The sequence below is a fragment of the Festucalex cinctus genome, chromosome 10 (genome assembly GCF_051991245.1).
Source record: "Festucalex cinctus isolate MCC-2025b chromosome 10, RoL_Fcin_1.0, whole genome shotgun sequence".
Classification (NCBI taxonomy): Eukaryota; Metazoa; Chordata; class Actinopteri; order Syngnathiformes; family Syngnathidae; genus Festucalex; species Festucalex cinctus.
Window position 1 is genome coordinate 23,980,233 of NC_135420.1, and position 22,773 is coordinate 24,003,005.

General features: G+C 41.6%; 5 protein-coding genes and 1 long non-coding RNA gene across 12 annotated transcripts in view; 4 read left to right on the plus strand and 2 right to left on the minus strand.

Annotated features, from left to right (window-relative positions):
• Positions 1-143: 143 nt before the first annotated feature.
• LOC144027733 (tetratricopeptide repeat protein 39C-like) lies at positions 144-6,051 on the minus strand. Of its 2 annotated transcripts, XM_077535523.1 has the most exons (14): positions 5,622-6,051; positions 5,312-5,360; positions 5,090-5,218; positions 4,842-4,956; positions 3,672-4,032; positions 3,339-3,507; positions 3,037-3,130; positions 2,851-2,958; positions 2,660-2,769; positions 1,971-2,094; positions 1,700-1,797; positions 1,533-1,637; positions 1,293-1,331; positions 144-1,159 (listed from the first exon to the last, which is right to left on the minus strand). In XM_077535523.1, exons 1-14 carry the CDS (start codon positions 5,771-5,773, stop codon positions 1,070-1,072), a joined length of 1,743 nt encoding a protein of 580 aa, XP_077391649.1. In that variant the 5' UTR covers positions 5,774-6,051; the 3' UTR covers positions 144-1,069. The 2 variants fall into 2 exon arrangements, with proteins under 2 accessions (XP_077391649.1, XP_077391650.1); XM_077535524.1 differs by lacking the exons at positions 3,672-4,032; positions 4,842-4,956; positions 5,090-5,218; positions 5,312-5,360; positions 5,622-6,051 and having other exon boundaries at positions 3,218-3,354.
• Positions 5,552-11,760, plus strand: LOC144027735 (allantoinase, mitochondrial). Of its 4 annotated transcripts, none has more exons than XM_077535529.1 (12): positions 5,552-6,852; positions 7,243-7,388; positions 7,667-7,818; positions 8,618-8,732; positions 9,041-9,187; positions 9,530-9,575; positions 10,006-10,099; positions 10,168-10,354; positions 10,457-10,595; positions 10,842-11,014; positions 11,233-11,265; positions 11,351-11,760. In XM_077535529.1, the coding sequence occupies exons 2-12, from the start codon at positions 7,245-7,247 to the stop codon at positions 11,501-11,503; spliced, it is 1,383 nt and encodes a 460-aa protein (XP_077391655.1). In that variant the 5' UTR covers positions 5,552-6,852; positions 7,243-7,244; the 3' UTR covers positions 11,504-11,760. The 4 variants fall into 4 exon arrangements, with proteins under 4 accessions (XP_077391655.1, XP_077391654.1, XP_077391656.1 ...); XM_077535528.1 differs by having other exon boundaries at positions 5,552-6,339; XM_077535530.1 differs by having other exon boundaries at positions 5,552-6,196.
• LOC144027737 (uncharacterized) lies at positions 11,324-16,757 on the minus strand. The gene is made up of 3 exons (XR_013285527.1): positions 16,557-16,757; positions 15,172-15,280; positions 11,324-12,839 (listed from the first exon to the last, which is right to left on the minus strand). It is a non-coding gene; the product is annotated as an uncharacterized LOC144027737 (long non-coding RNA).
• On the plus strand, positions 11,841-15,399 carry agxta (alanine--glyoxylate and serine--pyruvate aminotransferase a). Of its 2 annotated transcripts, none has more exons than XM_077535532.1 (11): positions 11,841-12,072; positions 12,685-12,877; positions 13,498-13,562; positions 13,630-13,730; positions 13,798-13,868; positions 14,053-14,137; positions 14,238-14,336; positions 14,413-14,482; positions 14,590-14,685; positions 14,875-15,003; positions 15,195-15,399. In XM_077535532.1, exons 1-11 carry the CDS (start codon positions 11,914-11,916, stop codon positions 15,300-15,302), a joined length of 1,176 nt encoding a protein of 391 aa, XP_077391658.1. In that variant the 5' UTR covers positions 11,841-11,913; the 3' UTR covers positions 15,303-15,399. The 2 variants fall into 2 exon arrangements, with proteins under 2 accessions (XP_077391658.1, XP_077391659.1); XM_077535533.1 differs by lacking the exon at positions 11,841-12,072 and adding an exon at positions 12,162-12,582.
• cep63 (centrosomal protein 63) lies at positions 15,983-21,656 on the plus strand. Of its 2 annotated transcripts, none has more exons than XM_077535526.1 (13): positions 15,983-16,325; positions 16,587-16,764; positions 16,892-16,987; positions 17,281-17,406; positions 17,794-17,886; positions 18,461-18,628; positions 18,697-18,779; positions 18,846-18,989; positions 19,081-19,174; positions 19,646-19,711; positions 19,910-20,097; positions 20,332-20,503; positions 21,399-21,656. In XM_077535526.1, exons 2-13 carry the CDS (start codon positions 16,627-16,629, stop codon positions 21,564-21,566), a joined length of 1,536 nt encoding a protein of 511 aa, XP_077391652.1. In that variant the 5' UTR covers positions 15,983-16,325; positions 16,587-16,626; the 3' UTR covers positions 21,567-21,656. The 2 variants fall into 2 exon arrangements, with proteins under 2 accessions (XP_077391652.1, XP_077391651.1); XM_077535525.1 differs by having other exon boundaries at positions 15,984-16,506.
• The window catches only part of amotl2a (angiomotin like 2a), an 18,818-nt gene continuing 17,482 nt past the window's right edge, over positions 21,438-22,773 (plus strand). Inside the window, exon 1 of the mRNA XM_077535521.1 lies at positions 21,438-21,568. The gene's annotated coding sequence lies outside the window, so the exon portion shown is untranslated. The remainder of the gene's footprint in view (positions 21,569-22,773) is intronic.

The window sequence follows — 22,773 nt, forward strand, 5'->3', positions numbered from 1 at the left end:
GCCAAAACAAGAATTTATGGTAAACAAAACGAAAAGAACGTTTTTCGATATATATTTTTGCCGTTCATTTGACATGTAATTTTCATCATTAACATTTTTTCCTCAATAACATTAAAACTGTGCAGCATAAATCAAACGCATCCTTAGAATATAGTGAATGATTTATTATTGATTGTTATTAGACGACATATTCAATTTTTCTCAATGTCAAACATACACGATTATTTTAAGCGTACTTATTTTCGCATGACGTCGCTGTCCGGTGAAAAACTTTGTGAGTTTAAAAGAAAAAAAAAGTATCAGAAAATCCCCAAGTTTCTTTGTGCATCAACTTAAAGAAAGAAAAAAAAATGCACAAAAAAAGTGGAGATACAGTACCTGTTTCTTATTGGATAATGACGTAGTAAAAGCGGTACCGGATTGGCTGAATCATATTTCACAAAACACAGACAAAATATTATACGGACAAAGATTTTGTTAAGATCATTTAAAAAAAAAAAAACAACGTGTCTGGACATTTGTTGTGAATGGGATCTAATCATTGAGTTAATTGTCCTGCATCTGGTATCAAATTCCTTCGCGTCACGGTGGATACGATTAGCGAAAGTCAAGTACTCTTCACAGCAGGCAACATTTTTACACTGACAAAAATTCTGTTAAAACCATTTTTTTTTTAAACATTTGTATGACAAAAATCAGTTAAAATTGAATTTGATGCGACAAATATCTGTGTACATGTTGACTTTGTTTCCCTGCATCCGGCACCAAATTTCTCAACGTCATACACAGATGGTGCTTGTGATTAGCTAAATCATACTGCGAGTGAATGCATTTTTACACTGACAAAAATCTTTTCAAAATGTGTGGCACCATTAGTTGCAAGTGGGCCAAATATACAGTACTTGTATGGACTGATTTCATTTTCCTGCATCAGGCACCCGACATCTTAACAACTGGGTAAACGAGTATTTTCTTTTGTCGGAATCATTTACATCGGTTCTGGAGGTTTCCGTTAAGAGTCCCAGTCCGTGGGTTGCAAGATGATGTGAAAAGGCGAACGTCTCTCGAGTCACTGAGGCACTAGTTCTTTCAGAGAGGCCAACGCCGAATGGATGCGCACATGAAGCCTGTTCTCAAAGTCATAGCCGGTGAAATCCTCCTGGAAACACAAATCGAGAAAATTAAATAACAATCATGTTAGCCTCTAATGCTAAGTAGTGGGCATGCTAACTAGGCACTTGTGTATAAATACATTATAGACTCAGAGAACAGATTTTGATGATTATTCTTACCTTTGCTTGAAGTAGGAAGGATCTCCCCTTTCCCACTGTCTGATTGGTGGGAAAACAAATGTAATGTTAGCATGTAACTCAAAACCCTAATGTCATTTTTTCCCCCCAGAAATAAACTATTTTTTTATGGAACTAAAACTGTATTGTTTGTACAAAGTGTTGGCTCATGAAACATACTTGAAAGAAAAATGTTGACTGGAGTTTCCTTTTAATAAAGTGACAGACGAGGACTGGACTGACCTCAGGTTTGGCTAACAGCACGCAGCCCAGCTCGTAGACGGCGTACGGCTGAACGTACGAATTGGTCTGACGTCCGTACTCGTCTCTGGCTGCCATCTGGAAGGACTGCACAAAAATGTCCCATGATGAACGCCACGTGGCGTCATTATCAGACGTTGTTAAGTTACCTGGACGGCGTCTCTGGTGTTGCCGTGACACTTGTGGACGGCGCCCAGCAGGAGATGTTTCAATCCGCGACACGACGCCTCGTCCAGACGCTGCAACACTGAAACAACAACGTAGTGCCACAAATCAAATGTAGCTCTGATCTGATCATGCTGTGCACCATCATCAACTACCGAGGATTCACCAGATAACTCTTGTACATCGACTAGACAATTTCCAGAGGATTTCTGAACATCTTTGTTGACGTGGCCATCACTTTTTTTTTTTTTTTACCTTGGTTCATGACCTGCAGCTTCGACGAGGAGCAGTTGGGAAGCGCTTTCCACAGGTACAGCACCTCAATCACGCCGAGGATGCAAAGCTCTCTGCTGGGAGAGATCTTCCTCAAACGCTCAGCCTGCGCGCACACATCAAAGACACAGGTTAAAAACACGCCCAAAATCAAAGACGCGGATTAAAAACATACCCAAAATCAAAGATGCACACAAAAGACACAAAGACCTCTCAAACACCCACATACAAAGATCCCAAAGAAACTCAATGAAGATGCAAATCAAAGACACATTAACACACCTCAAAGAATCCTGGGAATGGATAGACTGAATAGTTTATGCACAGATAAACGGTTGGTTTCTATTTTGTACAATATGCTTCTTGTACATGTCTTCTCTTGACACTAATCTAAAACATACATCAATGGCACGCATCACAAACACCCATCCAAGACACATCTACAGTAGACACAACAAAGACATATGACATACACAACTCAGATATACATATCAAAGACACCTAGCAGAAACATATCCAAGACACGTTGGACACTCAAAGACACACATACCGACATACTTAAAATACACATATCAAAGACACACCATAGTAATCCATCAAATACACTCGTCACAGAAAGACAACACATCAAAGAGAGTGTCTTTTTTTTTTTTTTTTAATGGAAAGCATACCCGTTTAACAGCAAACTGCTCAATCTGGTTGTTTTTCCTCTTGAACAGCTTCTGCACGTCTTTGAAGACCCCGCTGGCGCCGTCCAGGTCGCCCGAGGCTCCCTGACACACTATAAAAAGAGAAGACCGATCTGAAAACAAGCCCAGCAGTGCTACGCTGCTAATGCTAACGCTAAGCGGTGGCATCCCACCTCCTGTCAAGTAAGCGTAATAGCACTGCGACCATCTCGACTCATTCTTCAGCCTCTCGAAGGACTGATGAGCGTCTTCGAAGTTCATCTCGATCATGCTGCACCAGCCTGATAAGACAGATTTAAACGATCCATCACTGCACAGTTGCAACGAGTTGCGCTAGACCCGACTAGTTGCAAACATACCGATCTCGTACAGACACACGTGCTGGATTTCTCTTTGGTCGGAAGCCAGTTCCAGTGCATCGTTGAAGCAGGCCAGAGCACTGTTGATGTGACACTAAGGATACACAAAACGATCTTGAACGCATCATTAGCAAACAAGCTCAATAGCGAGCTGTTAACTCACTAGTTATCTCATCAATACCTTGCAAACTTGCTTGGACAAACTACGCATGTTGACTATTTATCAAGCTAACACCAACATGCCTAGCTAGCTAGCAAACCAGCTAATGATACTTGTAGCAATTCCGCGTAGACAACCCTACCTCCAGCCTGTGTACACGCCCCTTGAAAAAGATGAAGAGGGAGGAGTTTGGGTAGACCAGCGACTTCCTGTGCAGGATCTCTTTGGCCTCCGTCAGGCCAGCATGAGAATCACACCCATCTAATGCAAAGAAGGGCAGCACTACCGTGTGGTACCACAAGAGGGCCAACCTGCAAAATGTCACATAATCACATCATTAGAAAAAAAAAAATGTTTTAATGGTAGTTATAATTGTGGTACTTGCAGGGCTACTATAAGTATTTTTTGAAGTGGTAGCTGGTTCAAAAAGTTTGAAAATCACTCATCTAGGCTTACAGATATTTGGCGTACTCACGTAGCAAGGGGTGCCTTCATGTCCTTGCTCTCGCTGGCGTAGGCGAGGGCGGCGAGGCCTTGGAGGCGGTCTCCGGGGAAACCCAACAGGTTGATGATCTTGAGAAGGTGCGGAGGCACCATGGAGATGCACAGGTGGAACAGACCGTAGCCGAAGCTCACCGAGCCCTTCAGGCGGTCCAGGGCCTCGGACGTCACGCCGCTCTCCACCTCGTTGTGGTTGGCGTTGTCGGGCATGGCGGCGGTGGTGGTTGTCTCGGTGGTGGTCTGCTGGCAGGCGGCCTGCAGTTGGCTGATGTCGCTGTGACATTTGTTGTACATCTTCCACGCCTTGCGGAGGATCCAGCCGCCTTTGATGTACGCTGTCACGCCACAAAATACATCATTTATGTATCATTTACTATTTATATTTATGGTGAAAAAATGTAAAAGACACTAAAACAGCTCTAAGTAGAGGACTACTCACTAACTAGCGAACTAATTCACTCACTCAACATCAGCTGCTAGCTACCAAGACGTCAAAATAAATAACTGGCTGGCTAACAAACTAGTTGACTACAAGCTAACAAGTGGGGGAAAAAAAAAGACAAAACTCACTAACAACCTGCTTTATTAGCAACTAGTTAACTGAAAACCTGGCAGCTAACTAAATAACTAGCTAAAAGCTAGTAATTGACTAAGTAGCTAACTGCTCCATATCTATTTAATTACCAACTAGATAAAGAATTCTTCAGAAGAAAAAAAATATTGCTTTCTCACTAACAAGACAACAAACTGTTATCTACCTAGATAATTAATTAAATTAACTAGAAGCTGACTAGCTAAAAAAAAATAGCATGTTAACAATAACACACATTAACTCAACTGTATTTATATAACTTTTATAAACAACCTTAGCTGTATACAAAGTGGTGTACATGTAAAAGTCAGACATAAAACATAACCAACAACCTTATTGACCAATTAATTGGTAAACTAATTAGTTACTAGCTAACTACCTAGATAAAATCACTAACTACTACTAGCTACTACTAACAAATAAATTATATATATTAAAAAAAAGCTCATTCTTGTTCTTCTAACATAAACTCTCTAACGAGCTAACTAATTTGCTAACTATTACCTACTAACTAGTCCACATTACAGGAGTGGAGGAAAGTATCAGGCTGACCTGAGAGTTCCTGCTTGACGAAGGAGAGCACGGCCAAGTAAACCTGACAGTCGGCCACAATGATCTGTCTCTGCAGGCGGTCTACCACCACCACGCCGGACCGCTGAGAGTCCATCTGAACACACACAGAACATACATGGCAACATACAGAATACTGTATCAGAATTGTTTTTATTGTCTCTCTTTCCATATCTCAAGAGTTTCACGCGAGTCTGAAACATTCTCTGCGATAAACGGGGTTCACTGACACTCTTCTTGATCTTGTTCCTGATGGTCTCCAGAACGCCGACACTGTCGCTCTCACACAGCTTCTCGGTGGTCTTCAGGTCGTCGCACGCCGTCTGCATCTTCTCCTCCTCGAATGTCATCATGGCATTCTGGGAACACAATTACGATACAATACAAATATTTGCGCACAACACAAGCACACTTTTTCATAGCATTTCTCCTTGAAAGTTTGACACACTCACCAAGAAGCTGACAAAACTTGCCCCAAAGCTCATCAGCGGACTCTGACTCCTATAAAGAAAACACAAATAAGTGACGGCACACCACAGTAGCTGGTAAGTGCATCTGCAAAGCTAATATTTACTACATTAAACCATTTTTTTACTTATATACAAAACATAAGATTAGAGATGCACAAAAAAAAGCCACACCCTCTCGTCAATCGTACGCTCGACGGGATGTGACGTCATGACGTCGACTTCACCTTAAACCAGTTCACCGCATCTATTTGTGAACACGCCCATCGTGCCGAGGCGGCCACGCGCACGTTACCTGTATCTCCTGAAGAGCTCGTCGCTCTCCTTGAAACCGTTGTTGAGCAGCATGTTGATGCCTTGCAGCGCCATCTCAGCGTCATCGATGTGCTCGGCCTTCTCCTCCTCCACCTGCTGCTGATGCTGCTTCTGCTGCTCCGGGCCCGCCATCGCCGCTCGTGTGATGAAGATGAGGATGAGGATGAGGCGGGTGATCGAGGACAATCGCCAAACGCAACCCGCTTTTCACTTTCACGCTATTCATCCATACTTCTGTTTTTCTAGCTAGCCATCCATCAATCCATCCGTCCCTTCCCCAGCTTGTCCTCCCTGTTCGTGCGGCATCCGGTGCATTACGTAATCAAAACAGCCACGTGACGCAGCGAGATTTGCGTCATGACGTCATGGGAAGGCAACAAAATGTCACGTGAACAAGCATAAAAAGTCATGTTTAAAAAAAAAAAAAAAAAAGGAAAAGAAATTAATGCATGTATAGTTTGCTAATATAACATTATTTGTAACCACAAATTAACGTAAAATTAACTTCGGTAGTGAACTTGATTTGGGCGCGTCATCGTCGCAGCCAACGCGGAAGTACGTCCGGAACTTTTTGAATTGTTAACGCGCTAAAACAATCTAAAAACAATTGATTGTGAGCAATATTTGTAGCGAATGGTTGCTAATTACGATAAATAAGCAATAGGTCACATTTTTTCCGCCCGTTTCCCTCTCCCTCTGTAAGTAGAACTTAGATCATATGTCTCGTAATTAAATAAAACGACATAACTATGCTTACATAGACACACATTGCCCATCAAGATAAGAAGCTAACTTAAAATTAGTAGTAAATTTGCCTGGTTTCTAGCTAGAGAGGTAACCGATACGTACAGTAGCTGACTAGACACTGACCAGTAGAAAGGTGGGTGGGTTGGCTGGGTTGCTAGATAGGTGATATGGTAGCGAGACGGTTAGGTACATACAGTGGTTAAATAGATAGATAGGTAGGCGCCAGGTTCATATACAGGTATCAGCAATATAGGCAGGCAGGTGTATATACTGTATGTGCATACCTACTTGGTAGGTGAGTGAATAGGTTGGTTAGTAATTTGGTAGGTGGGTGTGTAGACAAGGAGGTGGGCTAGATAGGTGAAAGATTAGTTGGATAGATGAAAGGCTAGCTAAACAGCTAGGTGTGCAGGGCAGGTGGGTAGTTAGTAACTCAGTACCTGATCTGCCAGCCATATAAGCAGGTGGGTTCCTTAGACAGGATGCTTGTTCAGTAGCCAGGTAACCAATTTACTCATTAGATAGGTAGGAGGCCCCATTAGCTAGGTTGCTCTATAGATGGGTGCATATTAGGTAGCTACATAAATGTATAGTGTGTTAAAAAGACTGTAGCATGTGTTAAAAATAGAGTACAAAGTTGTTTGTCCCTTAGTAGAACATTAAATTTTCTTCTTGTCTGGAGTGTTTTGAGTGTCACATGGTGATGGGAGTCAACAGTGCTGATCCTTTGAACCGTTAAGTTCGGCAGGCGGGGGGCGGATATGCCCATGGGAACACGAGCGTCCCACATGACCGGTTTGACGATTGAAGAGACGTTTTGTTTGTTTTTCCATATTCACTGGCATTGAATGCAGACATGGAGCTGGGATCCACTATAGCAGCGGTGAAGAGCACAAGAGTGTTTCTGGGTAATCAACATTTTGGCCCTGCTGTCATCCTCATACGGGATGGGAAAATCCACCAGGTGCTACCAGGTGGGGAAGTTACAGAGGATGTGGAGGTAAGATCATAGTATAGAATTTAACTTGTTAGGTAAGTAGGTGCCTTGTTAATTTTCTAGGTGACATGCTGGGGCGCAAGATAGATAGACAGCTACTGCTAGCTTACAGTCACCTATGTCTGCCTATCTGGAAAGGAAATGTGTTAGTTCACTAAATAGAAAGACTTGCGTGTGTGCTAGGGGACATTAGCTACTAGCTTATAGCTCTCTAGGCTGTGAAGATGGTCGCTGACATGTTGTCTTGACGGGTAGGTGGCCAGTTAACCCTCTGTTTGCAGGTGTTGGATGCAGGCGATAGTGTAGTGATGCCAGGAATCGTGGACTGTCATGTCCACGTCAACGAGCCAGGACGCACCTCCTGGGAAGGTTTCTGGACAGCCACCAGGGCGGCGGCGGCGGGAGGCGTCACCACCATCGTGGACATGCCGCTGTGAGTCACTTACAGTACTTGGCTATTTAGTAAACCATCATATCAGCTACCCTAGATAGCGCCTTAGGTTGGCAGTTAGCATGCTTGGTATCCACGTAGCTACCTGACCAGGTTTGTGGCGTAACGTAATAAATGTACCGTCGTTACGTATTCAAAATATTAAAAAAAATCTACCTCTTATGTTGGCGTTACATACTCCCAGCCATTTTCACAGAAACAATCCCCTTCACTCCCAGCTGTTTTACTGGATTTTGCAAGGCCCACAGAATATTGTTTTATTGCTATAAAAACGAAAGATTAAAAATGAAAGATTAAAGACTCTTCCTTCGTCGGGAAAAAAAGTATATTTATATCTGTTTCCGTTTTGCAGCAATTATCATTAGAATATAGCTAAGTTTCATCATTATTCACAAATCTAATTAGAATTGTGGCCCTGGTTGATACTCTGCTGCCACCTGTTGGCCGTTTGTGTAATAATTGCAATTTTTTTCAACCGTTCTTTGCAGTTGAGAGGCTGCATCAACGCCTTCGGGATGCTCTAGCATAAAAAAAAAAAATTAAAAATAATTTATTTTATTTTTTTTAAAACGTATAAATACGTCTTTGGGACACAAAACATTTAAAATAGAACATATTTATACGTTTGTGGGAGCAAATGACTCAATTACCATATTTGGCATTGGAGTCATTCAAAGTAATCATTGTACATTACTGTAATATTATGGTAACTACATTTATTTTTAACAGGTTTCAAAGTAAGTCCCCCAACCTAACACAGTACATTACCCATTTGTTTCAGAAATAGCATCCCTCCCACCACCACACTGGTTAATTTACAGGAGAAGCTACGCGAGGCCACGGGTAAATGCTTCGTGGACACCGCCTTTTGGGGTGGCGTGATTCCGGGCAATCAGGTAATTGGGTGCCTCCAAAATAACAATGCTGATGTTCTTTCACGCCATACCCATGGAGCTCAGAATCTGCGTTTTTGCACCTCGATTAAATCCATGAAAATCATATTACACCACCTGCACCACCACTTCGACCGGCTTTCTGCCACCAAATTGTCATGTGCGCTGGGGAATGTAAAAGAAAACGCCCTCATTTTGCCAAACATGCTAAAGGAGTCTCGTACCTGCACAAAAATCAAGCTGCGCTAGTAATTACGCCCGTGCTCAGTCTATGAAAATAAAGCCCATAGTGTCAACCTGTCTGTTTAAAGCTCGAACTTCAGCCCATGATCCAGGCCGGAGTGGCCGGCTTCAAGTGCTTCCTGATCCACAGCGGCGTGGACGAGTTCCCTCACGTGAGCCACGGAGACCTACGTGCCGCCATGGAGCAGCTGAGAGGAACAGGAAGTGTCCTGCTGGTACCTGAATGCACCATAGTCAGGGGTGCATTGGGAATCACTCCCGATTTTAGTCGTATCCTACGCTACATGGTGCTAGTCAGCTAGCACAACCACAGCCCCACATGTACAGTTAACTTTAGCCAGCTCGCATAAATGAACGATACCCATACTTAGCATTGGCTTTAGTTAGCTAGTACAAACACAGTGCACCACCATTTTACATACATTTAGCATTAGCTATCAAACCCGACCACACAACACTTTAATTTTACACACAGTTAGCACTTTATCATTAAAAAAAAAAAAAAAAGTGGTTTATTACGGAAGGTCCAACATCTTAATCTTCTTTGTCTCCTTTAGTTTCACGCTGAGAAAGAAGTTCAACAGACCAGTGAGACCAATGGCGGTAACATTCTATTAACTGTAATACTTTTAGGTTTAATTTTAGTTGGTAGCTATCAAGTTAGCATGTAGCATCTCCCTATTTAGCCACCAATTAGCTATCCACCTGCCAGTGAGTGTAGCTAGTATGCCACTTAGCTATCTATCTAGCAAACAGGCTAACTGGCACCAACCAAGCTATCTAGCCACCCTAGCCTGTTAGTTAGCGTTCAGCTCTCTAGTCATCTACCTGAATTTTAGCTAGCATGCAGCTAACAATTTAGCTAGCTAGGTACATGCATGCCTATCTTGTTAGCATGCCGCCAACTTATTACCAACCCACTTTACATACCTGTTTCAACTTAGGTATAACTAGGCAAATTGCTATCTAACAATGTCAATGACAGCCATACACATCGATATGGACTTATTGTGTTGACTTGTATCCACATTAGACCCTCAACAATATGACACCTTCCTGCAGTCCAGACCTGACATCATGGAGGTGGAGGCCATCCACAGCGTGGTACAACTCTGCACCGAGTACCAGTGAGCATTATAACCATGACAACCAGAAACGGGGAACTCTCTTTTATCGCAGGATTTTTGTGCTTTAGGGTGCGCTGCCACGTGGTCCACTTGTCTTCAGCCCAGGCACTGCCCATCATCCAAGAGGCCAAGAAGGGCGGCGCCCCCCTGACAGTGGAGACTACCCACCACTACCTGAGCCTGAGCGCAGAGAACGTACCAGCGGGGGCCACGCAGTTCAAGTGTTGTCCACCAATCAGATCGTCTCACAACCAGGTCAACAGCAACATGTCGACGTTACTCATTTTGCTTCTGTCACTTATTACAAAATCTGTAAAGATTTCATAAATCTTCATAAATGATTACTTTTCTCTACAGGATCAGTTGTGGGCGGCGCTAAAGGCGGGCCACATTGACATGGTGGTGTCAGACCACTCCCCCTGCACGGCTGACCTTAAGAAACTGGACTCTGGAGACTTTACTCAGGCCTGGGGGGGGATTTCTTCTCTCCAGTTTGGTAATAACAGAAACGGATAATGCTTTAGAAGTTATCAAAAAAGTAGGGGGAAAAAATTTACTTTGGATGAAATTGTAGATGTATGACCCTTGTGTGATTTATGATCACTACGATAAGGTAAAAAAGGTCATAAACTTCTGAGTAAAAATGGTTTTGTATGGTAAAAGTAATTGTCATAAACCACTCAATGGTGATAAATCAGTCTCATCGCTAACATTTATGACTTTTTTTTCTGTTATTGGTTAGGCTTGCCTCTGTTTTGGAGCTCAGCCAGTCAGAAGGGCTTTCAATTAGGGGACGCGGTACGTCTCCTGTGCAGGAACACGGCCGAGCTGTGTGGTCTTGGCAAGCAGAAGGGCAGCCTGGCACTGGGCTATGACGCTGACCTGGTCATCTGGGACCCTGAGAGAGAATTTGAGGTTTGTTATCAAGAGTGAGAGAGAACTTAAAGATTGTCTTTACGGGTGCTTCCGTTAGGAAGGCAGTAGTAATTTCTCAAGACAAATTTTTACTTAAGACTTTATTCTGGGTGTGCAGAATAATTTTTTAGAAGAAATTGTGAAATATTTTTCAAGCAGCCACAAGGGGGTGATAAAGCTCCTATGGTTTGTAAATGTTTTGCTTCGTTGTGTTACAGATTAAAGAAGAAGGCATACATCATAAGAACAAGGTAAGACTACTAGTTTTCATTGAGTAGGTTTCTGTTGAACAACAGTACATCATACAGTTAAGTAAAATTTTAATGTGGTGTGTAGATAACGCCGTACCTGGGGATGTCGCTCCGAGGCGTGGTGAGGTCCACCATTGTGAGGGGACATCTGGTGTACCGCGACAGATCATTCAGCGCCGACCCCTTGGGGAAGACCATCCTCGTACCCTTGAGGACCACCCCTCATGACGAGGCATGAAGAACGAGGAATTTAATACGTGCACTACATTGAATGTGGTAGTTTGTCACCGGTTCAAATATTTTTTCAGTACTTTTATTTTTTTTCTAGAACAAATATAAAATGTCCCAAGCAACTATAGTGGTGATACATAAACTAAGAATAAATTTTTTTAATTTATTTCCAAACAAGCACAAGAATAAAAACAGTAGGAAAAAAAGAAAAATACCACACTTTGTTAAATACTTTAAATTGCTCATTATACAATAAAACTACAAAAAAAAAAAAAGTGCAGAGTCATTTGTCAATCATTAACGGCGATGATCCACGGGCTTGCTGAGACTAGCACAAAGACAAACAAAGTTGGGAAAACTCCGTTCCTTGCAGTCTGGGTGGAGTTCACACGGCTCCACACGCGCACGTCTGTCGACATGTCCTCCCTCGTGGTGCCGCCACCTCAGCGTCTGCGGACCGCCCTGACGGTTCTTCATCGCCACATGTTTGGACCCGGACCCTCCAATGTTCCGCCGCGCATCTTGAAGGCCGGATCCTATCCCGTCATTGGGCACATGCATCCCGAGACTTTTGAGGTAAACTGAACCAGGAGGAGGAGGGGGGGGAATCATCCCATCATTTTATTTTTAAAGAACAATTAATACTTTTGTTTATTTAAAAGGATCCCCTCTAGCTGAATGTCATTGGCTGCAACTTATCTTCTAGTGGTCTTTTGTCTTCATAGTAATCATTCATTCAATGGAGCAGAACAGGAAAAGACATACTTGTCAGACTGGATTTTTACTTAGCTGTTAAGTACACAACAAACTGGATTGCTCCTGTTGAAGACATTTCGATGTTCAGTCCTCCTATTTATGCCTCGATGGTTTTGTTCTTTGGAGGTAGTGGTGTTTTTTCCCCGGTGTCATGGCAAAACAGCTTCTTATGACCACTCGGCGCAACCTGATCTTTGTTTTCAGACAGTTTTTTGTTTTGAGTCACTCCAGCAGTTGCTGAGTTTCCAATGTAGAAGTTGTACTCCTCACTGCACAAACAACATTGTTGAGTTGAGTTTAGGTTTTAGCTAAACTGGCATGAAGAGCCAGGTACTCGATTAGTCTTGTCCAAACTAATTGGAAGTACAATAAATGAGATGCCAATGTCCAGAATCTGCGTTCCCCTGATCTGCCTGTGTTGTTGTTTTGCAGATAATGGCTGACATCCGGAGCGGAATACAGTACATGTTCCAGACTCGGAACCCGGTGACTTTGGCGGTGAGTGGCACAGGCCACAGCGCCATGGAGTGCGCCATCTTCAACGCCGTGGAGGCCGGCGACAGCGTGCTGGCGGCAGTCAATGGCATCTGGGGAGAGCGGGTGGCAGACATGGCAGAGAGGATAGGTAACACTTAGCATTAGCTTGTTAGCAATTACATTTACTTGACGTTTTTTTTTTTTATTAGTATCACCTGCAACATAGTCATTAGAAAATTGGAATTGTATTAACTTTTATGGTGAAATTAAGTTTTTAATGTTCTAATTTAACTTTCTTTGTTTCAGTTGTTTTACTTATGATCTTGTCACACAATGCTGACATATGGGCGCTAACTGTAGCCAGTTAGCATGAAAACAATCGCTACAATCTAGTCCAAAAGATACCAAATAGCTCAGTTACATTTTTTAATTTGATTGCGAATTTTCCTAGCCTGCTAGTATCCAGCAAAATGTTTTGATCGTAATAATAACAATCTGTTAGTGTTACATAGGCATAACTTAGCATGAATGCACGTTGGCGGTGATGAAATCCAGACGCTAAATACCAACGTTGAATTTGATTGGAAATTTACATTTTCTATTCTACCAATGCCCACTAATGTAAGTTTATCATTTTTTCCCATTATCTTGTCGCACAATTATGACATATGGGAGCTAATGTTAGCTAATTAGCATCCCAAGACACTAAATACTGCAGTCCCATCTGAGAATTTGACAATTGCGAAATTGTTTTTTTCCACTCAACAGGTGCTCGGGTTAACACCATTGTTACGCCCCCTGGTGGATTCTTCACCAATGCACAAATCGAGCAGGTAAAAGAACACTCATGCTAACAAACTAACAATCCAATGATGTCAAATGATTGATATTCTGTGCTAGGCGTTATCCAAACACAAGCCTGTGCTGCTTTTCCTGGCGCACGGAGAGTCGTCCACCGGCGTCCTGCACCCGCTGGACGGCATCGGACAGCTGTGTCACAAGTAAGACCGATAAGAATTAAAGCAGCGGCGTAAAACGATTTTGACGATTACGTTCATGCCTCAACAGATACGACTGTTTGTTCCTGGTGGACTCTGTGGCATCAATCGGCGGCGCTCCAGTGTACATGGACCAACAAGGTGCGGCGTGACTAAGAACCATTGACCGAAGATCATCTAAAATGAATTTAGCCGTCAACGTGAAATGATATTGAATACAAAAGACACTGCAGTATGATATGTCCAGTTAGCATTAATAAAATAGATATTGTTAATTGTCGTTTAAGTGTGACAAGAGGTTTCCATCTCCCTCTGCTATGTTTAGGGATCGACATCCTGTACACAGGTTCTCAGAAGGTTCTGAATGCCCCACCAGGAACGGCACCCATCTCCTTCAGTGAGCGAGCATGGTCAGACCTCAAAAGCAAGCCTCCATTTTCAAAATTTAGAGTGACCACGTATCAGTTATGACATTTCGCAATGCTATTGTACGACCGATTTCGCCCGCAGTCGAAAAATATTCAACCGCAGAACAAAGCCGGTGTCGTTTTTCTTGGACCTGAGCTGGCTGTCTAACTACTGGGGATGCGATGGCAAAGCCACCCGAGTGTAAGAGCTAAAAGAAAAAAAAAAAAAAGTTTAACAGCAGAAATCTTTTCATGAACTAATCAACTCCAATGCGCAGGTACCACCACACGGGCCCCGTCTCTGCTTTTTACGCCCTCAGGGAGAGCCTGGCCATCCTGGTGGAGGAGGTGAGGTTGAATCATCATTTTAGTGGCTCAAAACACTGAACTGTATTGTACGCGTAAATATTTTATGGCGAAAGATGCACTGTAGCTAATTGTGTGCTGCTCGCTAGGGTCTGGAACATTCCTGGGAGAGACACAGGAAAGTGGCCGAGTATTTCCACACCGGTTTGGAGCGTATGGGACTTAAACTCTTTGTGGAGGATAAGGTGATACGTTTGAGTTGTTTTCAGTTCAAAAACTGAATTTGACTTAGACAAATAATACAGTGGTGCCTTGAGATAAGAGTGTAATTCCTTCTGTGACCTCGCTCATAACTCATTACACTCGTATCTAAAGGCACCACTGCAATAACTAACAATTTCTTATATGAATGATGTTTTTTTTTTTTCCCCAAGGCGTTGAGGTTGCCGACGGTGACGACAATCGTGGCTCCGCACGGATACGACTGGAAGGAGATCACATCCTACATCATGAAGACGCACAACTTGGAGATCTCCGGCGGGCTCGGACCTTCCACCGGGATGGTAGTGTACAACCTCCCCATCTACTTACCTAGCGAGCTAGAATATTTCTTCCCTATCGAGCTAGAAAAATGGCTAACTGGTCCCCTATTAAGCTGTCTGACAACACCCACCCAACGACCCATCTAGTTAGCATGTCAGCTACCTATCTAGCCATCTGGTGTTACTTACCTACTTCCTGTTCCTTGTTGCAGGTGCTTCGCGTTGGTCTGATGGGATGTAACAGCAGCATTTCAAGTGTCGACATGGTGCTGGCGGCTCTAAGTGACGCACTGACACACTGTCACAAGAGCAAATTCTGACTCTTAGTATTAGTATCATAATAGTTTTACACTGTCACTGACAAGTTGACACGATTTCTGACATATCTTGTAATAAATTGTTGTTCAAATGAAGGTATTTCCATCAGCTTGTTTACTTTTTTGTCACTGCGCCTATTTTCACTCTCTGCCATTAAGAAATGGGAGATTATCATACATCTTCTTAAAGAAATAAAGATTCACACATTTCTCCATACGAGGCAAAATGTGCTCGCTTCGAGCTACTTGTCACTCCATGTTGACTTATATTAAAAGTGACACATAACACAAAAGAGAAATAATAGTACAGTATATAAACACCATATAGAGATCAACAAAACCACTTCTAAGAAAGGTCTGCAATTTTTCCTATAGTATTGGCTACATGGGCTGTTTTGCTTTGATTTCTTTTTTTTTTTTTTTCTTTTTTTTAAATTGAGTATTTTTATGTATGTTCCTGCTTCACAGCCAGATAATTGTGATTATTATTTAAATAAACGTTATTTAAATTCTTCTGAGTCAATTTCTGGAGATAAATATTTTTTATGAAGCCGTAACGAGATACAAACTGCCAAAATCATGTGACATGATGTTTTTTTCCGCTGGCGTCGTTTCCATGGTTTCCATCCGCTTTCGCTGCCTACGTACGACGTGATGACGTTGCCGACAAAGGGCGGGCATTGCTCAGCTTGTCTTTTAACATAGTCACCTGCGTATTTTTTTTTCATCTCATGGTACAAAACAACCAAACTGCACTTTGTATATAAGAAAATAACAATAAAGAAATAAAATAAACGTGACATGTCCGGAGGACGTGATGACGTAGTAAAAAGGGGCGGAGGCTGCGACTTCCACAACAGGAAGTAGTTAACTTCTGTCTTTTTCTTTAAAAGTTATTTCCTTCAGTGTCCGGTTGACTTGCGTAAATATTGTTAATTTTCACACGGTTAATGAGCCGCCTGCTAGCAGTTACCCTTTCGGAGACCTAAACTATTAAGCGTGACGTCGCGTTGCTTTGAAATGAAGGTTTGTTGGCGCCACAGAGGTTGGTTAGCTTGATGGTTGCTAGTCAATTGCTAACCATTGTTTCGCCAAATGCCTGCGATTTAACTTTAGTAAGGTCGTTTGGTCAATATTATTACTTTGCAAAGCATTTATGAGCTAATATGGAGTCGTGTTTGGGCTCGTTGCTGAATTCGGACCTCAGGTTGGAGTCATGCTACTAGTTTAGTAACTTGTGATGGCTATTTCACTCACGTGTTTGCTGTTTGTCCTCAAATTATCCAGCTCCGTGCTATCGGCGTGCGAGCCGGAGCTCCAGGAACTGATGCGGCAGATCGACATCATGATGAGCCAGCAGAGGAGCGAGTGGGAGGCGCAGGTGCGGGACCTCCGACTGCAGCTGAAGGGTGGCCAGGAGGAAATTTCCGCCTCCAGGGTGCTCATCCATCGCAAAGACTTGGAGGTAAAGCACACGTGGGGGGACGTGTGGCATTACCTTACAACCAGTATTAATGTGTTTGTGTGTAAATCTGTGCATCCTAGCTTGTTATTGACACGCTGACAATTTGTCTTTGGCGTTGCAATTATAGATCGGAGTTCTCCGTAAGCAGGTGGAGGACCTGCAAACTGGACGACAGGAACTGGCAACCAAGTATGAGAAGCAGCTGGGGAAAGTCAGCGAGGAGGTGAGGTGCTTGTTTGGGCTGCTTTCGTGCAGAGAGATTGCAACATCATCTGAACACAACACAAGAGCGTCCGAAAATTAGATGTGAAATGTGCAAAAATACTCTTCGGACAGCAACAATTGCTTATTTACAAAAATACAATACAATAACATCATTTGTGGAAACGAATGACAAAAAATCCAGGACTGAGGTGGGAAATGTAAGACCCACTTATGTTGAAAGCCAGTTGTCACTGTCTCCTCCTTAATATACTACTTCTTTGAGTTCTGTGTAAATTATTATTCTTTCCTCAGTTGGACAAGTTAAAGAGGAGTTATCAGAAGCTTGAGCGCAGACATGTGAAGAAGGCCATTACTGAGGAATCAAAATCCAAAGAGGAGGATGTGTCTGAAGTCAGGATACTGAAGGATAAGCTTGAGGTACAAAATAGGTTATTTTTGAATGACATCACACAAACATCTGCGTTGTAAACAAACCCTTCAATGTCACTTAAGCAAGGTAAACCAATTGAAAATTGGGAAACAGGGCTTGACAGATTATTTTAGCTTTCTTCTGTACCTCCATATTTTGAATACATTGTGCTTCTGGTGTGTTGTTCGCCATGGCCACCAGGGGGCAGCATAACACATCCAACCCCAAACATTTATGCCGTCCATCTCAATGCAGGTTAGCACTATCTACAACCTGGAGGCTGGAAGTATCCCCCACCCGGCCCACTTGACTGTCATAAACATTCTGAAATGTTCTTTTAATGTCCATTTGCCGCTACCTGCTGGTGTCATGACTGATTCCCATCCTGGCTGCAGGAGTACAGTCAGAGGTTGGCGGTCTACCAGAAGCAGCTGGCAGAGTTGGAGGCCCACAAGAAGAGCCTAATTGATGAGCTTGCACACGTTAAAGTAAATGCACATATTCCAAGAAGTGATTTTAAAAATGCTTATTACAGCATTGTTTTATTTAGTATCCTAAAATTAAGTATTTTTGGTATTCTTTTCACATAGCAAGAGAGCAAAAACAATTTTGATTAAAAGATAATTTTTTTAAATAGTTTTTATTTGCATAGTTTTTTATTATTATACTTAATTAGATGATTTATTTATATGATTATGGTGATGTATTTTTCAAATTGTATTTGATGTTTTAAAATTATGTTAAATCATTTTTCATATGTTATTTATTTTCTTGTCATTTGTTACATATATTAATTGTAACAAATGAGCTCATGTACTGTAGTAAAGGAAAGGAGTCTTGTGCAATTAAATTACAATAACATTTGTATAATTATTAAGTATTTAATAATAATGTATTTAGTTGAAGTTATTACTGTATATTATCTCTTTAACGATCAGTTTTATTAATATATATATTTTTAATGTAATGACTTCATTTTCTGTATTTTAATTGAGGTTTATATTATAATGAGAAGCATTTTCTTTTGTTTGTTTTTAATGGTACCCGTTTGTTGTGTTCCAGGCACAGCGTGCATCCGAGCGCCAACACGCCGACTGCTGTGCCGACCTTCAGCGCGTGCGCGCTAAGCTGGAAAAAGCTCACCATGAGCTGCACACGCAGAAAGTGGAACTGGAACACTTCCGAGCCCTGGAGGACACAAGGCTGGCACATGACCTCAGGGAGACGCAGGTAAAAAGGAGAACACCTCGGTGACAAAAGTATTGGGACATCCAATCGACCCGTGTTTTGACCTACAGGACAAAACGGAGGAGATTGAAAAGCTTCACAAGGACGTCAGCAGACTCAAACACGTGCTGCATGACAAAGAGCAAGAGATACGGTATTTATGTGTATTTATTTATTAATAATGTGTATGTATTGACGTGTTTGTGTTAATGCGCTTCAGTTCATTGGAGGAGTGTGTGACGTCTCACGATTTTGTCGGTGTGGAGAAGCTCCGTGAGGATCTGGAGAGGACGTCCTCAGAGCTTGACCGCGCTCGCACGTGCGAGGCTCAACTCAACGCGCAGGTGACGCGACTCAAAGAGAGGTAAGCGCTCACAACCGCCATTTTGTTTGTTTGTGTGCACATGTGTCTGTATTGTATTGCCTGTATTCATGTTTCCTTGTTGTGTGCTCAGACTGGAAGAGACGAGAGTCCAGCACATGAAGGTGCAACAAGAAGCCAGGGTGCTAAAAGACGCCTTAGATTCCTCAGTAGAAGAAGTGAAAAGGGTTAGACATGTTTTTTTCTCCTGCTGCAGACAGCCATTTTGGATGTGACAACATCAGTCAGGAAGTCAACAATTATTATGCATTATGCTTTACGTTCCCTATCATTTCATTAGGTTTGACTAATTCCACCCATATGTTCCAAATATAAATTACTACATATTGTTTTATTTTTTAAAGTCTATACAATTTTAATTTTCCATATTTACATCATATTTAATATTCCATAGTTATAATTTCAAAACATTTACAGCATTCAATTAGGGCTGGGTATCAATTTCCTCAATCAATTCGATTTGATTCACTTAACATCGATCCGATATTGATTATGTATGGAACATGAAGTCTTGTTAAATATCAAGGACACGATCAGAACTCCACAAACATTAAATTGCGATTCACTCCCAGCCATTTTCACTGAAACAACCACCTTCACTCCTGGCTAAAAAATAATAATAATAATGGATTTCCCAGTTGCGAGAGGAGCTGTCGAGGGCGGAGCAGTGGCGCATCGGAGAAGTGGATATCATAAGGAAGCAGGTTGGTTATCTGCACTGTATCCAATGGTTCACTGTATCCTACTGTATGGTTATCATCACACTTTTCTTTTTCTGTGACAACTTGACATACTAAAAAAAAAAAAAAAAAAAAGACAACGAAAAAGCAAATCAGCCTTGCGGAGTTACTCCTGGAGATGTTCGCGGCGCTCAAGAATTGCGAGGTCGTGTGTTCTTGCAGGCCGAGGCGTCGTCCACAGCGCCGCTGGCCTCCCGCAAGGAAAGCTGCCTGACGGAGCAGGAGCAGCCGCAGTTGAGGCCGGAGCTCGTGCAGACGCCGCGCCCGCCCAGGTGGGCCGAGGGAGGGGACGGGCCGGCCTTGAACCACGGCCACGCGACAGGCGACCATTCCGAGACTGCTGCCGACAGGTATGCCAAGCATATTCTACTCCAAATTTACAAATGAACCAAAAATGCATTATGAACTTTACAAGTGACCTTGAGAAATTATTTTGTGATGGTGTGCATATGCGATAGCTTTTAAAACGGAAAGGATCGTGATGAACCAGCATCTAGCATGCACACAATTATGAAACCATGTTACATTAACAGCTGTATTCAGCAGTTAAGTTATCTAACACAAACTATATTTCCTTCCCTTAGCGGCGGTGTCAGCGAGGGGACTTCCTACGACGGCGACATCCAGCGTCTGTTCACTCAGCTTCGCTCGTCGGGGTCTCGGCAGCCGCCCGGTGACGGCAAACTCTCCGCCGGGAAGTCTGCGTCGACCAAGCAAGCTCCGGAGGGGCGGAGCTCCGTCTCGTCCCCGCCGACGGTGAGCAAGGGTTGCAAAAGTCAAAAGAACCCGCACGGATTTAAGGTCGTCAGGCTAATATAGCATAATTGCGATTTAAAATATTTTCGAAAAATAAGGAAAAAAACGGGACCAATTTATTACTGACCAGAAATCATGAGGACGATGAGTTAAGTGGTGAAATTATGTTTTTCCTTTAGGTAAACATTTTTGAGAGCTGTAAAACTCTAGCTGCCTTGCACTACAGCATTTACCAGTACATTTTACAGTACATGTTATTTTATGCTATGATGAAAATAAGGTTGAAAATCTTGGCCACAATTTCAAGCATTTTCAGCTGTTTTTTTTTTCAGCTGGAACTAGGTCAAGGTGGTCAACTTACTCAAGGTGGATTCAGGCTTCTTCCAGAAAGCCAAATAAATGTCAGGAAAAGCCTTCTAGAACTGGTGGGGCCCCTAATCAAGGTGAAAGGAATTATGAACAGTTCCAAATAACAATCAGTATTAGCGCAGAACCTTTAAGTTTCTGCTAGAACAGCTGAAGTGTATTAAAGGGTAACCAGATGATTATTTAATATCAGCTTGAATGAAATTGTCTCAATTACAAGAGGGTGTGCACACTTATGCAACCACATTGGCACTTTTTCTTTTTGGAATTGAGTAGCTCCGTTTATAGGTCACATTAATGGAGGAAGAAGTTGGGAAATTATTTATTCATGTTTTTATATATGTATCACAAAAATGTTGCATTTGAACAGATATGTGTAGACTTTCTTTTTGTATCTACTATTTGTAAGGAGTAAAAAAAATAAATACTGAAATCAAATACATTTTACTGTGTACGATTTGGTGGTGAGCATTCTCTGGCGTCCTCTCAGGAAGATGAACGCTATACCTGAATTTTGATATTTGTTCAGGATGTTTGGGCGGCAACTTCTCAGGTGGACGCGACAGTGTCGCAATACCTGGAGAAGGAGAAGCTTCACTCCAAGGATCTTCTGCACAAGCTGGACTCGCACATCCTCGGCATGGGTGACAGCAACGCCGCCAGCATATCCAAGCGCCTCAACGGCAAGTCTTCGTGAAGGTGGACAAAAAAAAAATCAAATCTTGGTTTTATTCATTTCAATTTTTTATTTTTAACACTTTGCACATTAAACATGTCTCAAAAGTGACACCAATTCTGCTACATTTTGGGGTTTTTTTTTAACATCTTTCCTACAAAGTTAACCACTGATATGGTTAAATAACTTTCGTAATTTGATCAAATTAACAGTTCAACTAAGCCAGCTTTCACCAGGCCAGGCACTGCCTTTTTCAATTAAAGCCACACACATTCAAAGTCACAGATACGACAGTACCTTGTAGAATGTATGATGACCCAAAGTGGACAAAAATAATCCCTGCATACACACGCACATTTTCAGGGTATTGTTGTGTAATAATATAAAATGAAATTGTATCTTATTAATGAATTAAGTAATTCTTAAATTAGTTGATGTTTGACACCTGTCATATTTTCTTAAATTTATGTTTTAAATATGTCATAAAAGTGTACTTAACTACTGTGGAAGTGTAAAAACTGTAATATGGATGTACATCTGATTTAAATTTCTAGCTGATTTTTTTTTAATTTTATATATATTTTTTTTTACATCACATACCTAGCTCTTTGACTGCCAGGCGTTATAAAAACAAAACAAAAAAATCCACAGTGCCAGCCGCTTTTGAGCATTTTAACTCATCTTTCAAGGCAAAAAGAATATTGTTTGCCTTTACTACATATACAATGTGGCTACTCAATGAAAGATCGCATTCCATTCATTGGAATTTTACTAATCATCATGAAACGTCTTTGGCAGTCAAAGACATTGAATTGACATTGAAGCATTGAATTTTTTTTTTTATCCTAAAAAATATGGTGATAAAAATGGCTTTAATTTAATTTATACTTAAATGGTACAAAAATACCACACTATCTGTACCACATGAATTTATTTTTAGACAGATTTTTTTTTTTTTTTTTAAATTTCCGCATTAAAAAATTGTTTAAAAAAAAAATCAACATTATTGCATTAAATACACTTTTGAGGGGAAAAGTATTTGTACATTTTTAGATGAATGTAATTTTTAAAAAAGTCATTATAAAAAAAAAAAGCAAGAATGCCATCTATTTATATTTAATTATAATTATATATATTATGCTTATATTATATATTTACTTATAATTTATATATTTATATATTTTTTTCATTAAGTACATTAAATATACTTTTGTCGTCGTCAACGCGT

Excerpts from the sequence above, each read along its gene's own strand:
- cep63 (XM_077535525.1), top strand. The coding sequence starts at position 16,466 with ATGGAGTCGTGTTTGGGCTCGTTGCTGAATTCGGACCTCAG. Across the intron at positions 17,887-18,460 it reads ATGAGCTTGCACACGTTAAA|GCACAGCGTGCATCCGAGCG; the intron begins GTAAATGCACAT and ends GTTGTGTTCCAG. Across the intron at positions 20,504-21,398 it reads CCGTCTCGTCCCCGCCGACG|GATGTTTGGGCGGCAACTTC; the intron begins GTGAGCAAGGGT and ends ATATTTGTTCAG.
- agxta (XM_077535532.1), top strand. The coding sequence starts at position 11,914 with ATGTCCTCCCTCGTGGTGCCGCCACCTCAGCGTCTGCGGACCGCCCTG. Across the intron at positions 14,483-14,589 it reads TGGCCATCCTGGTGGAGGAG|GGTCTGGAACATTCCTGGGA; the intron begins GTGAGGTTGAAT and ends GCTGCTCGCTAG. Across the intron at positions 15,004-15,194 it reads TCGGACCTTCCACCGGGATG|GTGCTTCGCGTTGGTCTGAT; the intron begins GTAGTGTACAAC and ends TCCTTGTTGCAG.
- LOC144027735 (XM_077535529.1), top strand. The coding sequence starts at position 7,245 with ATGGAGCTGGGATCCACTATAGCAGCGGTGAAGAGCACAAGAGTGTTT. Across the intron at positions 8,733-9,040 it reads GCGTGATTCCGGGCAATCAG|CTCGAACTTCAGCCCATGAT; the intron begins GTAATTGGGTGC and ends GTCTGTTTAAAG. Across the intron at positions 9,576-10,005 it reads GACCAGTGAGACCAATGGCG|ACCCTCAACAATATGACACC; the intron begins GTAACATTCTAT and ends TATCCACATTAG.
- LOC144027733 (XM_077535523.1), bottom strand. The coding sequence starts at position 5,773 with ATGGCGGGCCCGGAGCAGCAGAAGCAGCATCAGCAGCAGGTGGAGGAG. Across the intron at positions 1,332-1,532 it reads TGCTGTTAGCCAAACCTGAG|ACAGTGGGAAAGGGGAGATC; the intron begins GTCAGTCCAGTC and ends CCCACCAATCAG. Across the intron at positions 1,160-1,292 it reads CCTTCCTACTTCAAGCAAAG|GAGGATTTCACCGGCTATGA; the intron begins GTAAGAATAATC and ends TTGTGTTTCCAG.